Source organism: Rhipicephalus microplus, chromosome 2 (genome assembly GCF_043290135.1).
Source record: "Rhipicephalus microplus isolate Deutch F79 chromosome 2, USDA_Rmic, whole genome shotgun sequence".
In the NCBI taxonomy this organism is placed as follows: Eukaryota; Metazoa; Arthropoda; class Arachnida; order Ixodida; family Ixodidae; genus Rhipicephalus; species Rhipicephalus microplus.
Window position 1 is genome coordinate 246,404,196 of NC_134701.1, and position 17,149 is coordinate 246,421,344.

At 42.9% G+C, this 17,149-nt stretch overlaps 1 protein-coding gene across 3 annotated transcripts in view; it reads left to right on the plus strand.

Annotated features, from left to right (window-relative positions):
- LOC119170190 (glutamate receptor 1) overlaps window positions 1–17,149 on the plus strand; it is a 159,267-nt gene that overhangs the window by 51,879 nt on the left and 90,239 nt on the right. For 2 of the 3 annotated variants that reach the window (XM_037421272.2, XM_037421273.2), the window contains exons 2-3: window positions 11,078–11,152; window positions 12,330–12,476. In XM_037421272.2, coding sequence (XP_037277169.2) covers window positions 11,078–11,152; window positions 12,330–12,476 — 222 coding nt within the window. The remainder of the gene's footprint in view (window positions 1–11,077; window positions 11,153–12,329; window positions 12,477–17,149) is intronic. The other variant, XM_075878471.1, reaches the window with a different exon arrangement.

A 17,149-nucleotide genomic window follows, 5' to 3' on the forward strand; every position in this document is an offset into this window, starting at 1 on the left:
AAGAATTAAAGAAGGAAAGGAAGAAACTAATAAATAAATAAATAAATAAATAAAGAGAGAAAGGAATTTCTAGACTGGTTGTTGCGTAAGTAGTGTAGAAGACACGTTAGGACGAGTTCCCTAGGCTTGTTGTCATACGCGAAGAGCTTTGCCAGTGTAATGGCGAAACGGGAAACCGGTGTAAAGTAAGAGATGGTGGCGAAAGAGAGGACCTAAAGGTAAAATGAGGCCAAAGTGGGAGAAGGGAAAGCCGCGATCGCGGGGCCGAGAAACCGAACGGAAAGAGAGAACCCGAAGGTCGACGAAGAAGAAAGAACACAGGCGAGCGTGGACGCGAAGTTCAAGAACCACGCTCGTCTCCTAGTCTCACTCAAGGCAGACGATGTGAGGGCGGTAGAAAATGCGGTTCCACAGTCGGGAACCCGCCAGCAACGAGATAATAAAAGAAAACGCTGCGCGCGCAATTTTACAGCAGACCCACTCGTCTGACGCTACTGCTCACACACTGAGGTTAGAACAAGGGCCAGAAGGTAAAAAAAAAAGCACTGTGTTGAAGTTGCGATACCGAAAGTAAACAGAAAAAGGAGGAGGACGAAGAAGTGGCAGAGCAAATAACTAAGGGCATCCTACAGGCGCGCCAAAGCTCTCTTCACAACTCCACGCTTTGCAGAGTTTCCTGTAGTACAGTGGCTGCTTATTCTCGATTTTGCCCCCTTTCTTGCTTTTGTTTTGTGGGGAAGCTACCGTCTGGCATACAGAAATGAAACTTGATAGAACTTGCGGAAACAAAAGGAAGACTTATCAGAGGAAATATAGTTGAAGAAAAAAAAGTGTGTACTGCGCAACTCAACACAAAGAAGGGGCGAGCAAAGGAAACGTGAAGAGACAAACGTGAAAGCTCGGTAGATGCGTCGAAACTGAGAAAAGGGAAGGGAAGTCAAAGGTTCCGGAGGTGTGTTCCGGTGCGCCTCTCATCTTGGTTGGTCGCAGTGTCTTCCACGCGACCCGCTTCTTCGTTCTTCAGCATTTGTCGTCTGATTTCCGAAGACCCTCACTTTTCGGTCTCTGTTGTTGCACGCAAGACGATTATTGTGTTTTCGGTCTCGGCATTCGGCTGTCGGTACCGCTAGCTTTACGAACAAATGGGTGCGCTCCGGAAATCGGAAAAGGAGCGTCTCTGAGGAACACGCTAAGAAAGAAAAAAATTAATTGCGTGAACTTGTTATCACTTCACTACTTTTCTGTTCGTTAAGCGTTCCGAAAGGAACCAGGAAAACTAAACTATAGGTCGTACCTACAGCAATGGTAGAAGAGGAAGCGAGGCTGCAAGGGCTGATGACGTGCTAGTGGTGGGGAAGGACAGGCCGTTTCCAGGCGTACGCAACTGCGCGCATAACACAGCCAGGGTGTGGGTGTGCGCGTGACTGGCTTTCGATGAACACCTATGAGAATAGGGAGTGAGACTAGTAAAAAAGAAAAAAATAGCTATTTAACAGAGTAAAAATAACGGTAGAAGCAGAGAGAAGTACGGCGTGCGACGAGAATACCTTTGTAGAAGGTAACGCAATGACCCGACATGGCCCGGAAGGAAATCAAGTAAGCATTCCGAAGGAAACTTCAGCAAAAAAGGTGGAGAAAGGGGCAGCCAATCATCTTCGCTATCGCAGCAGAAGCAAGAAAGAAGCCATCGGGGGAATTCGAAAGGCACGACGTTGAAAGAGCGCAATTTGGAAAGAAATGGAAAAATTAGGGCACGCGCTCCGGCTGCAAATGCCTTCTCCTCACATCACCGCTTGCCCGATTCCCTCGGGCGTTTACTTTTCTTCGTTTTTCTGTCTTTCGCTCTAGCAGTAGCGTCTGCACGGAAAAAAAACGTGGTGCATTTTTTAGCCTCGCGGGAACGAATGATAAGTGGGGCCTTACTTCGATACGGAGAAATGTTAGCCGCGAAGGCAACAAATCATCAAAAACGTATGAGATAGATAGATGCAGGAAGGAAGAGGGTAAAGAGCGATAGGGAAACCGGAGTAAGTATAGGGAGTAAGTACGTTGTGCCTAACTTACATTTTCCTCTCTCTCTCTCTTCCATCAACCAGCCTCCCTCAACTTGCCCCTATAGCAGCTACGGAAGCAACCGTACCTGCCGAAAATGCGAAATCGAACAACCCTCGGGAAAGGCAGGCGAAGATGGAAATATCTTTTTTTTTTATCTAGTTCTAGGATTCCGGTCTTATTTCATGCCCTTTATTTTGTTTTTCTTTCGAAGAGGTAGTGAATACAAAGCCTGGACAAAGCAACAATAGAAATAAAGTGAAAATACAGAGTAAGAGAAAAGCCGTCTACGCTGTGCAACTGAAATGCAGCCTACAAAGTTTGGTCACGGCACAGGACGAAATGTTCGCCTGTACATCTGCACTCTCAAGATGAAGCAGCCATTTCGAATTCCCATCGTCTCCTATTTCAAGCTCCCGCCGTCGCCTCTGTATGTAAACACAAGCAATACCGAAGAAAAAAAAAGCGATATATTTTAAGAAACTATTTGGCAGCTGTCCGTATGTGCTACAGCTTCTGAAATAGTGCAATGGCATTTTTACGGGCCCATTCCAGTTCTCCGGCGTACAATACTTTTTTTTAGAAGAGGTAGAAATTAAATGTAGACGTCCATGCTTTCTTGTAGCTTCTGCGTTCAGTTGTATGAAAGCTGAATAAACAGACATCACACGAAATTATTTTATGCACTGAAGTGACAAAGAATTGTTTTCTTTACATTTTGACATGATTAAGGACATGTTGTCACACAAATAAGGCGCCAGTATACTCCTATTAGAGGTGTAAAACATAAAGGCATGGCCTCCGAGGTAGGCTCCATTGCCAGATTTAGCCGCGGAGTTAACGATGGAAAATTCAAGGTCCAAAGTATTTGAAAAGAACAAGTACACCACACATACAATAAACGACTTCAAAAATACCCTGACACTCTAATATTAGGTACCTAAATTACAACCAATAACATCCCCTTATACGGAGCCCTGTTTCAAACTTCTTTATGGAATACAAAGTTCCATTGCCCAATTCAGTCAGAGTCTAATGTGATGGAGTATGAAACATAACAGTTTTGTCAAAAGAATTTGTGAAAAAATTCGTTGTCAAGCAACTGATTCTACAAGTTTTCTTTTTCCCTCTGAACAGGCACTCACAGCCAGGATTATTAACCATGTTTGTAATGTCCATGCTAGTTACGTAATGAAGTGTCCCGTCTTTAGCAAATAGAAAGCACGCAAGCTTTAAAGCCAAGCACAAGTCATCGTCTGCACTTTGTGTGCTGTGCGCAGACGCTTAGCTGAACTCTTCATTGCCGAACGTTATCATTTCACTGAACGCATTGACTTCCAGCAGTCGAATACAGCTACAGCCTATCATAAAATTCAAGTTGTCTTGTTTATTGTACATTGACACGCAGGCAGTTTGACCCACACACGTTTGCATAGACAACCATTGTTTCGATATTGAATGTTTATATCAGTCTCGAAATAGAAGCGCGTGATGGAGTGGCTAAATGGAAAAAGAAACGGGCGAACCGAATCTCCACAGTCTGCGACGGCGGCCGCCTCCTTCTTCAAAACATTGAAATCCCCAGCGATATCCCTTTGCACAGCAGCGCTCAACAATGCATTCCTGAGAGCGGGCGTGCAGAGAAAACTTAGGAAAGGGGGAGGGGGGACAAGGGCGGTGACTTCACAAAACATTGCGGAGGCACCGGACAATGCGCGTGGAGCCTAGACCTGGGAGAATGATAAGAAGCCCCTATCTGAACCGCGCAAACTATACACCGCCGTTTGTGTTGGTCGCTTCTGCTGCCGTTTGCGCCCACCCGCTGGCGAGCGTTGCTCCTCGTTGAACGAAAGTCATATCTCTCTCGCATTTTACGCTGTTTATTTAGTTCTGTTTTCTATTGCTCTGTCATTTACCGAAGCTTCGCTCTTTCTCTCTCGCGCTGATCTTACACCCGCCTATCGGCACCAACTGCCGAGTTCCACATCATTTTTTACTTGTGCTTCCGTCCCATCTTTTTGATCTTGCTCAATGGAAAAATCGATGTGTTAGAGCCAGGCCCAGCATGTTCTCACACCCGTTCTTAAAGGGCCAAAAAAGACGGAGAAAAAAGGACGGTGTAACTGCGCTGGCCCAGCCCGGTTCTCGCCATCCTACTTAAGGACCAGGAAGGATACACACGTGGAGAACGGGTGGGGGAGCTCTATTTCGCGTTTGCGCGAAAGGCAAAAACTAAGCAAAAGTTTGAGCACCAACGTGGCCTAACCGCCACCCACAACTCCTTCCTCAGAGCAATAGCGACCAGAAGTTGAGGTGTATTTAAGGCTGGCCTCAGAATAGGAGGTCCGGCCATATCGGCCGCCGGCGAGCTTTGGGGATGCGCTGCGTACGCCATTGCGGGACACAGCCGGGTTTTGTAACCACTTTTTTTTTCTCTTGCTGGAGCTGCTATATACGTTCTGCAGCGGGACTTCGTGTGTGTGTGCGTGGGTGTCTGCGAAAATGTGGCTTCTCGTGGATCCGAGCAGCGGCTTCGCTGCTGGCGATTATTTCTGTTCCGGAGAAGGAAAACGGACGCGCTGCCGTTGCCGGACGGCCGCATCTCTCGGCGTTGGTGCCAAACAATAGTCTGGCACCATTTCATAGATTCTCTTCTCCCAGAACGCGTTTCATAGCTCTTATTGTTCTTTTTTTCTTGAATTTGTGGGCAACAAAATCCTCGGTGAAGGGCGTCTTTGTGCAAGAAAAGAAAACACAAGATTGGCGCGAGAGAACCGGAGAATCTTGCCCATTTTTACCACTCTCTAGTTCAAATGAAAGAGAGACACAAGATGAACGAAGAAAAAAATCACGTGAACGAAATCGCGCAGAGCACTTGAGAATTCAAATATTTTCAAAGACAGAGACATGTCTATATTCTTGCGAGAGAACTAGTATAATAAATTATAGCCCGTAGGTGCCAGTCGAAAATCAAATCAAAAGCCGATCAAATCACAAGAGAAGAACACATATTTCCCAAGGCGTCCAGTGAATACTTCAATATCATGACTCTGCTAAGTACTTGTACAACTTGAGCTTCTATTCAGCACAAATACGCTGCAGCCGTCTTGCTGCAATGCATTTGTAAAATACGGTTGCCAATAGAAAAATGGGGGTGTTTTACAGATAGCAGATATACGAAGCATTGCATAAGAGTGCTACACGCTAAGCAGCATGTGACCCGTATTCAATTTAAGTAGCGAAGAGCTACTATATCGTGTAAGTAGCTTTGAAGGTGTCACGGAACGCTGGTATATACTCCGTTTCATAATGACACAGTCAGTTGACGCTCTCTGTGCTAAAATGTTATGAAACAGAATTCAAAGAGGCATGCATGGCCACCAGCGGAAACCTACCAATTCCCGAGTCCTGAGAGCATGGGGCTTAACCAGTATTGTAATAAAAAGTGGCACTAACAAATAATTTTAAAATATGACGCAGAGAAAGTAGGTTAGTGATTTGAAGAAGTACCCTTTCTTGTGCTAGTTGGTGCTTGCTAAAAATTGTGGTGCAGCACAGAGAGAATAAAATGAAGAAAAGACAGGGAGGTTAACCAGAAATTGAAGCATCTGGTTTGCTACCCTGCATTAAGGGAAAGAGAAACACAAACCAGTATAGTGCGTGCGGTGTCAGTTGTTGTGTCTGCTTTGTTTTTTTACTGAATGCATGTTTGCGCGTGTGCTGTGTTATGTGCTATCTTCCTATTTTTGTGAAATCTTATATGACTAATATAACTGACACTTTCAACTCAAGAGTTCTTACTCGGTGTGCCGAAGCGCGGTGACAAAGCGATAAGACCGCACGAGGAAACGACATCTTTACATCGCAATGCGACGCGCTTTTCTTCAGTAGGAAACTGCTACGCGATGCAAATTTCCAAATTTCGATACACCACTAAAAGAAAGAGCCCGAAAAAAGTTTGTCATTATACATCTTAGGAAAACAAAGTTTCGTACAAAAATTTTATTAAGAACCATTCCATGTATTAGAAAACTACTGCCTGCCAGAGGAAAGATTACACCCTTTGCGTTAAGTATATGTTGTTGTTGTTTTTGTTTTTTTGTTTGATCGAGTTAGAAATTATACAGCATTTACCAGGAAGGATAGCGTGCAAAATATCAGAAGGGTGTTCACAGACCTCGTATAAGAAATTCATCACGAACCTTTCCCAAAAGGTGCTAGTGAACGCAGAAAGCATCACAAAAACACAGACCGGCCGGCGATCACCGACCGCTCCTCGAAGTCCTCCTATAAGTGCAGAATCACACGACGAATGTGGCCACTTGAAAAGCTTTTCACGTTCCACACAACACGGCATGATCAGATACGTGGAAACATTTCATTTCACTGGTCGTACAGTATAAAGCGGAGCTCTTGGTTTGTGTTCTTGCTTATTTTTTTCTTCCAGTAAAAAGATTTGTAACCCTTCCAAGAAAACAAAACAAAAAAGACACGAAGTCTTTGCCTTGACTTCTGTTCATACGATACTCGAATCGAAATCATTTTGAGTGAGCTGCGTCAGCCCAATCGCAATATTGCTGTCAGCACAAATGAAAGTAATGAAACTAGCGAGATTTCCTGCTTCTCTACGACGCCATGAAGCAAGCTCTATAGACAGCAAAACTATGTGTCTACCCTCTGAAAGGAGCGGTTTTCATTGGCCACGAAATGAAGAGGGTTCACTCCTATAACCCATTGAAACTTCGATCACCATAGTTAGAGGCTTTTTCAATAATTCGATGATGGGCTCAAGTCGTCTGGAGCCTACATTTAGAGTGAGTTATCAGATGAAAATCCGACGAGGAACTACGTGAGCGATTTAAGCGACATAACTGTTACATAACACTGAAATGGTTATCTGATTAGGATGGAGCCTTAGGAAGTGCCAGTTTCTGTTGGGCTATTTTTACATTATATAACGTTTCAAAGAATCCCGCAAGAGCTTTTATTTTACAAGTTAATTTCTGCTCTAACCATCCGGAATGAGAAAGATTGATATGTCACTTTAAAATCAGCACAATGTTACGAGTTCGAATCAAATGATGCCAGACATAACTTACGTGTCATGATTATCATGTTTAGATGTGTCGTTTACCTTCGTCATGTACTCACGTCACGTTATACCAAATTTAGCATATGGAGCTAGAAAAACAGCCGCAAACACGCTATGAGCGTGGTATGTTGTCATGTATTTGCAAGACACGCTTTTCAGGGTTGTCATGTTTGCACCAGTTATATACTTTCGTCATTCATTGACATCCCGTAACACTAAATTCGGTATGTGTGAAGCTAACAAAACGACCACGAACGCATTGTGTAGGGCCAATTATACTCTAATGTTGCGTTTACGTGCGCTTACGCTGAGCACAGCGACGCTACGTTAGCAAAACGCGAGCACTCTATAGTCTGACGCCAGGCGTGACGGGCGTGACCAGCATCCGTCGGCACGGCCCGACGGCAACCGGCGCGAAATGCGACATGCTGCATCTCCCGCTGGTGCGTTACCCAGAGAACACTGCGTCTCCCTCTTTTTGTCACGGAGGGTCGCCGGACGCGCTGAAACGCGCATGTGTCAAAGCAACGCAGCGCGGGGCGCGCCTGCGAGTATGTGGCAGGACCGGCACCTGGTGTGGCAACGCCGGCATTACGCGAAGAAGTCAATGCAGGCAAGGATGCGCACCGCGTCACGTCGAAATGTATTGGCGCCTTGACTGTGGCATGTAGTTATGTTCTCACATGACACGCATCTCATGAGTATCATGTTTGCACCAGTATCATACCTTCGTCATCCATTGGCGTCCGGTGATACCGAATTTGGTATAAGTGAAGCTAGCGAAACGGCCGTCAGCGCATCATAAGCGTGGCATGTATACTCATGTTGTTACTTGACACGAATCTCATTAGTATCAAGTTTGCCCCAGTCACGTACCTTTGTCATCGATTCATGTACCGTAATACCAAATTTGGTATATGTGAAGCTAGTGAACCGGCCGCGAGCGCATCATGAGCGTGGCGTATAGTCATGTTGTTACATGACACGCATGTCATGATTTTCATGCTAGGGTCTGTAGCTTCTGTTCACCATGCAATCATGCCATACCATACAAGTTTTACAACATGCCATGTGAAGAAAACCAGCGCAAGAGCTGCAGGATTATGAAATGTAAATCATGACATTCATTCATTGATTGATTTATATGTGGGATTTAACGTCCCAAAACCACCATATGAATATGAGAGACACCGTAGTAGAGGGCTACTGAAATTTCGACCACCTGGGGCTGCTTAACGTGCACCCAAATCTGAGCACACGGGCCTACAACATTTCCGCCTCCATCGGAAGTTCGGATGCCGCAGCCGGGATTCGAACCCGTGACCTCCGGGTCAGCAGCCGAGTACCTTAGCCACTAGACACCGTGGCAGGGCATCATGGCATTCATGACATACATGTCATGGTTTTCATCTTACTACTAGTCCCATATGTTCTTCATACAGTCATGTTATGCCATATCAAGTTTGGTATCTATATCATTATCGAAACGGCCAGGAGAGCGAGAAGTCTTAGTTAGAGGTATAGCGCATTCAAGACGGGACATAGAAGAAGAAACAGAACACATACACGGCGGCGCTAACTTTCAACAATGCGGTTTAATCCGAGAAACAGCAATACTTATACCCAAACATACCCAAAGAAAGTTAGCGCCGTGTTTGTGTTCTGTGTCTTCTTCTCTGTCCCGTCCTGGATGAGCTATACCTCGATCAACATGAATAACCAACAAGCCCGCCGTGCAACCTTAGAAGTCGTCGGCGGATAGATAGATAGATAGATAGATAGATAGATAGATAGATAGATAGATAGATAGATAGATAGATAGATAGATAGATAGATAGATAGATAGATAGATAGATAGATAGATAGATAGATAGATAGATAGATAGATAGATAGATAGATAGATAGATAGATAGATAGATAGATAGATAGATAGATAGATAGATAGATAGATAGATAGATAGATAGATAGATAGATAGATAGATAGATAGATAGATAGATAGATAGATAGACAGACAGACAGACAGACAGACAGACAGACAGACAGATAGATAGATAGATAGATAGATAGATAGATAGATAGATAGATAGATAGATAGATAGATAGATAGATAGATAGATAGATAGATAGATAGATAGATAGATAGATAGATAGATAGAGATAGATAGATAGATAGATAGATAGATAGATAGATAGATAGATAGATAGATAGATAGATAGATAGATAGATAGATAGATAGATAGATAGATAGATAGATAGATAGATAGATAGATAGATAGATAGATAGATAGATAGATAGATAGATAGATAGATAGATAGATAGATAGATAGATAGATAGATACGCTCAAATTCGCCGAATTTCGCTAAATATGCTTTGCGTTTAAAAATGGTTGCTAATATCGACAAAGTGAAGCATAGGGAGTTCTAAGTTTCCGAAAGCTAGTACAGTGCGTAACACAGAAATGCGAACTGAATCTGTCTGTGCATCCGTTAGTGGAACCTGACGAACTTCCTCCGGATATTCCGCGTGTTGTTGTAAACATGTTTTTTATTAGCAGACATATATACTAGCCTATATTGTCCACGTTTTCTCTTAAGCACTCCTGTGGTTTCTACTCGAATCAGCAAAACATTCCCCGAAGGAATAGCTTTCTGCTTTCGCACAGACGAGCACGTAAGGCTAAATCATTCGAATTCGTCACACACATGTATGCACACCAACGCACGTGCGTGAGCATACTGTCTGTAATTTCTTTTGGCAACTCTTCGAAAAGGAACAAGACATACATTCTCAAGGTTACCTCAGCTAATAATAGTTGCCTAGATTGCAAAATGTATTAGGCTATCAAAACAAATTTTACTTCTCAGCTGACCTACTGGATTCGTAAAGTTAATACAGCTTTATGAAAGCAGGATTTATTGAAACTGAGAATTTTTATACCTGGTAGTTTGCCAGCATACCGGAGAGCAAGGATTACAATGAGAGGTAACCTCGAGTTATCTTGAGAGGCGTAATTTGGCATCATTGTTCACTGAAGTTTTCACTGCAGAAACTGTTCATAATCAGTTTATTTTTTTTTTGTTATCCAGATGATATGTACGTCTTTGGTGCTGAATTAAACAGTGTATATTATACCCATTCACATACAGACAATATTTGAGCAATATTCAAGTAATACTTGAAAGATAGTATATTCGCCTACATGTTTCAAGATGTAGGCGTTCAAGATCAACTCCTGTTTTGACAGAATAACCTATAATGTGTAAACATTTTTCTTGTAACGTACAGTGATCCAAAACAATCCTCATTAGGCGATACAACGCATGCAGCTTAACAGATCATGCAACCACCACGCAACACTTAAGGGCTTCCATAAACCTTTTCGCTTTATTATTGCAATAGTACGACTGACAGCAAGTGGCTCTTTAAGCGTTATTTGGTGTTTGGTAGGTATACGCACCCAGCAAACTTCTTGCGTGCGAGCGTGTCGCAAACATGAGCGCGATAGCGCGTGACCCAATGATAGGGTCAAAGAAAGCTGCATTCTTTAGAAATATTGGCCCTCAAATACATTTTCTACACAGCTAACTAGGCAGCTGAAGAAACGTTTGTTTTATCTTTTTTCATCACTGATAAAGTGATAAGAACCGTGATGATGGAGAAAGAAAGTAGATCGACGAAGTACAAATTCAAAAGAAAAAAAACCTTTCAGCTTCCACACTAGTTTTAGGCTTTTATTTTGTGGGGGTACTTTCTTCCCTTCATAATATTCTCTTCCGTCCAGACGGGTTCCCGCCGATGTCAAAACTAACAATACTGCTCAAGAGCAACTGCGGAGTACTTCTCCGTTTCCCAGTTTTGTACTTTTTTTGTACCCGGACTAGGATCCTGATAGTGGGCGAAACGGTGACTGTGCGTGAATCTTTTCAGGCTCGGCAGACTCTCTCAAGCACAGAGGATCCGGAAGGTACTCCGGAGGCAGATCCAACAGTAACTTGTACATAGGTAGGCCCCCGTGTACGTCGTATGTGCCCCAGTTTTCCCTGTAGACATATATATGTTTGGTCTGTCTGAGTTTTTGTAGACGAGCGCTCCTGCATTGCGAGCTGCATCCGACCACATGATTCGCGGTCGCTGTGCCGTTGTGAAACCAACGGCGAACCATCGTAGTGATGCCGGTGGACTGACGTAGAGCGGTGGGAATGTGCCGTCCCGTGAATGCCATCGCTTCTCTTTTGTTGTTTATTCGTGTTTTGTGTTTCTCAAGCTCTGCAAGAAGTTACACTCCTCTTCCTCACCCGCTGTTTACGTTCAACCTGCCTTGACATCCTCACGTAGTTGGCATATGGTATAATAGTATGCATGGCTTTTGCTTCCCGTTTAGTGTGTGTGTATCTGTATTCTTTTTCTTGTATTGGTCAGAACTTTACAAGTTCAGTAATGTACGTTCAGACAGCTATTCTAGATACCATCTGGAACTTAACATGTTTCGAATGTTATGGGTGCGCATTTATTTCATTAGCGCGCAAGACTGCAATGTGTGAGAACACTTCAAGAAATAGTAAAAAAAAATCTTTATACGCTTACAATCTGAAATTTAGCAAACGCGCAATGAGCTTCAAATAATGCATCTAAAAATCAAGTTTCTGCACAACGCAATTTAGAAAACAACTAGCCAATCACCACGCTTGCAGTTTAATCAAGTACTCTGTTAACTGGACTGTGTAAGTGCAAGAAGAAAGCGCGCCATTCAAGTGAGCATGCTCGTCGCGTCTCGCGGCTAATTTTCTGCACAATTGTAGGGCAATAAACACTTGAGAAAACACGAACTACCTCCATATCACTATAACGGCGTTAAAAAAACAGGAACAGTTATTCAAGCTCTGAAAAAAGATTTGGTGCTCACTAAGCAAGGTTTAGGAAGGATTGGGCCGCACTGCTATCACCACCCACGGGCGGCTTTATGCTCTCCCATAGTAAAGTACCTAGTACTCTAAATCGTTAACCACCTTTCCTAAACACAGAATTGACACAGCAAAAAAAATCGTAACTTTTCTCGACAGTTCAGTTGTGTTAATTGAACGGACTTTGAATGTTCAAGCTTAGCGACGCATTTTCCGTTACGTGACGGAAGGTGCGGCAAGGACCAAGATTCTTCTTTGTTTTCTTCCTCTTCGCGCAGGCGCTATTTTCACGCCCTACTCACGGGAGCAGCAGACAGCCTACGAGTACGCCATGTACGAGCACAACCGGGGTGACTCGAGGTTCAAGGTCAACTCCTCCACGGGCGTGGTTCTGAATGACGACCCCTTCAACATGACCCGAGAAGGTGAGCACGTTGGAATTGCGCCTGCTAAAATAAACCCCTCTCTCCCTCTTTCTATCTCCAGCTTCTCTTTGTCTCTCTCTGCCTCGTTTTCTTTATTCTCCACAATATAGCGGTAGGAAAAGTACCTAGAGGTTGTGTTCACTAAGGTTTTCATTCGTAACTACTTCTTGCTTTTGTTCGGTCACGTCCGCAAATATTATGTCCACCTTCAGCATATGTTGAAATTTCCGTTTATGAAAAAAAAAAAAATTAGCGCAGCTTCCAAATTCAGTTAAGGCTTAGTGACGGCAAAGTTGGTGGGTACTCAACTGGCTTGGCTTTGCCGGCTCTTACCATTTCACTTGTTTCTTTGCCACCCCTTCCTATACATACTGTGCTACATTATACTATACTTTACTATACTCGCTCTTTTTATTGGTTTCTTCAGTCTGTCTGTTTATATCTAATTCGCTCTTTATGTATTTCTCTTTATTTTACTACGTCTATATCCCATAGTGATCGCTTTCTCACCTTCTATCTTTTTTGCACCTCGATCACAAGTACCGTTCTCACAACTAACCACGCTGGTTCAATAAAAAATAAAATAGACAAACACTGGCGGCAAACACCGACTAGGCGCCGCACAGTTTGGCTTCTCTCGTTAACCATCTGTTCACAGCGCTTGGACGGTGATTGAGCGCACAGTGGTTGAAGATTATGATAATCTGCTATCTACCACACACGGAAAACCTCCAACACAACAGCTCTGTAGTGAAATCACAGCGTATGGGCTTTTTATGAGAGCTCTGGCAATGTAAATACGTAGGGAAACGCGGATGTGCATTGTTTCGCGACTCAATCAATGGGAATTTCATCGTGTCACGCGGCATTTTTTTTTTACCCCTATTTCTGTTCTTTCTTAATCACTGATAAACGTTTTCGTCAAGTACGTTCAGAGTTTAATACAACGACATGAAAATTGAGTTGGTTCTTACAATAACATTATGTTGATTTATTTCGAAATCTGAATTTTCTCGGTTCCCATCTAACGCATCTGAGAATATCTAGGTTTTTGGCGGAAGCGCTGTTACCTGTACCATGTTCAGGCCACCTATCCTGTCCTTCATTTCACCGATGTTGCCGGCAAGTCAAGTACAGCCACCGACCTACAAAGAGGTTCGCTTGTGAAATAAGAAATAGAAAAGGAAGTAGCACGTCGTCTCACTTATAACGGTGTGTGTGCTTGCGGACGAAATTGTTTCTCTTTCCCAGTTTTAATTACTTATGGACTACATTCCACGTATAGTTAATAGAAAGAATCAAATTAGAACAAGTGAAATTATGGCTCATATTGTGGTCATCGACATAAAAAGAATAATAGAAAAGCAGAGCTTTTGCTGCTGCACATTTACATATCGACTATAGGCGTTTGAGTTGAATGGTTATATTCACTTACGTCTCTGTTAGCGACTTTTAGTTTCTTATCTGTCCCCTCTTCCTCATTCCTCAGTGCAGGGTAGCAAACCAGATACTTGCTTTCCACTCAATAACCTCTCTGCCTTCCTTCTTACCATATCTCTATCTTGTGCGAATACATCTTTTATTCTGGTGTTCTCACAACGAACGTAGTGAAACTATGGTAAATTTATAAATATTTTCTTTGGACAAGCAAGACGACAGACCACGTCCAAACGTTTAAATCAACAAGCTCAATGGCGTCGTAAGGCAGACACTGCAGGCGTACAAAATTTTACCGCCTTCGCTTCCTTAAAACAGGCCGCCGCTATTCGGCTGTAAAACTAACCGACCCATAAAACAGATTCGACCGTCGCAGTATAGGCCTTTTTCTAGCTTAGGCTGTAAAAAGCTAAGAACTTCTTTTACGGTCACCGAAAATAAAAGGAGACGTAGGCATTTTTTACTCTTCCGCGCTTCTTTATTACCGACGCAAAGAGGAGCCATCGTAATTATAATAATATCCACAAGTAAGGAAGCAGTTTCTGTGCGCTTGGCTAAAGATTTATGTCTAGCGATGGGAACCTTTCTTTGTGTATATTTCTATTCTTTTCTATTTATGGAGCATCAAGACGAGAGAAAATATCTCTTTCAAGCAGGCGTATTCGTTTCTGGCCGGGAAATACCTACAATGCCACTGAACAATAGCACATGTTTCCTTAAGCAGACATCACGACAATCTATCACGTCAGCTTTCTGGGGCTCTGGGTTAACGCTTGCATTTCATTTTTCTTGCTTACGTGAAAACTGTTATTCTCATCCACGCAGTTAATGCTATTGTACTAGCCAAACTCTGGCTTAGTTTAAGAGCTTGGCCATCTGACCTAAACGTGAAACGTGGTCAAGACAGAGAGCTTAGGCGTTAAAAATAAGAATATTGAACGGCACTTCACTGCTACCTTTTTTTGCCCAGACAGATAACTATTGAAAAGTGTAACTGTAATACTGAACCATAATCTCCAGTAGCCCTGGCGGAGATCGTATGTTGCCTGCTTCAGGAAACAAACGTGATTCTGTGACCTCCCATTTTCTCTGCTTATTGATGCAGAATATTCGACGAAAGGTTTAATTAAACCACTAATGTACAAGCAGACGCGAGCTCACTAATAAAGCTCTACATACTGGACAGTTGAGACAACCAAGCGCTGAAAAGACAATACATGAAATCGTAACTTAGCAACAATTCTGTAAATGCACCTGGAAAGGGGTCTTTGTTGTCCACCTCTTCGGTCGCTTTAGTTGAACAGAACAAATAGCGGTTCACAATATATACAATGAAAATGACGTATTCAAAATAAATTAAAAAATGAAGGAACACACAGCCTGTTACAAGGGTTTCTAGGCGTTATTGTTGCTGTACGAGGTTTTTGAACGTAAACGTATGCATTTACGCGTTGAAATGAACGAGCTAGCGTTTACGTGCTGCTGGAGATTTATATTTGAAGGTACTCGATGTTTTAAATAACTCGGCGGCACACATGAGGCTCCCAGAAGGCAAAATTATTTTGTAGAACTACAACATAGAATGCTTCAAATGCTCTCAAAGGCAACCCCGTCGCATTAAAAACGTGGAAGCGGACACAGACAAACGTAGCCGAACCCTATAACGCGCATGCAACATTGAGCCTGCAATAGACACGACGCGCGCACTAAAGTTCACAAGCGTGCATACAAAGTAACGTTGTGTTGTTGTGTACACACTGAATACCTGCAATATATCGGTGTAGTCGTGGGTACCACCATAGCATAATGATAACTGTTTGGGTTCAGTGTCCCAAAACCACCACATGCTTCTGAGACACGCCGTATTGGAGGGCTCCAGAAATTTCGACTACCATGGGGTTCTTTAACTTGCACATGGGGTTCTTTAGGCACGCACGTCTGAAGAATTTTCGCCTCCATCAAAAATTCGGGCACCGTGGCCGGCATTCAATCCCGCAACTTGTCGGCAGCAGCCGAGTGCCTAAGCCACTACCCCACCGTGGCGGGCACCACCATGACAGCCACTAAATGAACAATTGGTTCCAGTGAAGACAGTAACATTTGTGAGAACGCACACAAATACCTTTACATGCGTTACATGCAATGTACAGGGGAAGTTATTAGAACCAATGGAACGTAAATAAGAAGAATGAAAAGTGGATGAAAAACTAACCAGGCTGGTTGGTTTTTCATCAACTTTTATATATATATATATATATATATATATATATATATATATATATATATATATATATATATATATATATATATATATATATATATATATATATATATATATTTATATATATATATATATATATATATTTATTTATTTATTTATATATATATATATATATATATATATATATATATATATATATATATATATATATATATATTTGTGTGTGTGTGTGTGCGTGTGTGTGTGTTGCACTTTTCTTTAGAAATGTAAGAAAAATAATAGACAGCGCTCTTTCGGGACCAGTTAGTCGAAGATCACAACGAACATTTGACAAAAACCCTTTAGCCTTTTTTTTTGCAGCGGGACTGAAGATCAATGAAGGGCAAGTGACATCGAAATGGTTATCGTTTCAAGGATATTTTGGTGAAGCCGCTACCATGAGCACAGATTGCTTCGGCTTGCCACTGCCCGAACTATCAACGCTTAATCCCGCGTGAAATACTTAGGAACTAGCCCAGGGATAACTTGTAGAGACGTCAGCTAGATCGCGAGCGAAAGTCGCCAAATCGCTAAGCCGGAGAAGTCCATTCGAGCAACGTAGAGGCGACGGCAGGGCGGCTGAAAGCATTCATTATGGAAAGCCATTAGAGCAGCACTCCCGACTCTCAAGTCAAACTTTCGGGGAGGCCACGGTCATCAAGAAACTGGAGTTTGCCCGTGCGCCTGCTGATTCCCGTTAGCCGAGCGGCAGCTGATAGTAGAGACCTGTTTGAACAGCGTTTCACCATTGACACACAGTTGCCATCCGGCGACGGCTGCGGAGTAATCTACCAGTGGCGCAGACAGCATGTAGTTTGTATCGTGGAACTTTCCTTCATGACTGTCCTTTGGGGCATATATTGGTTCAAGTCTGTCCAGATAGATTTACCAGAGATGCATTTACAGTATCTGGTTTCAACCCTCGCGCTTCAATCTACATATGAGCTTAGATTGTTGGAATATTGTTGGTTATTCA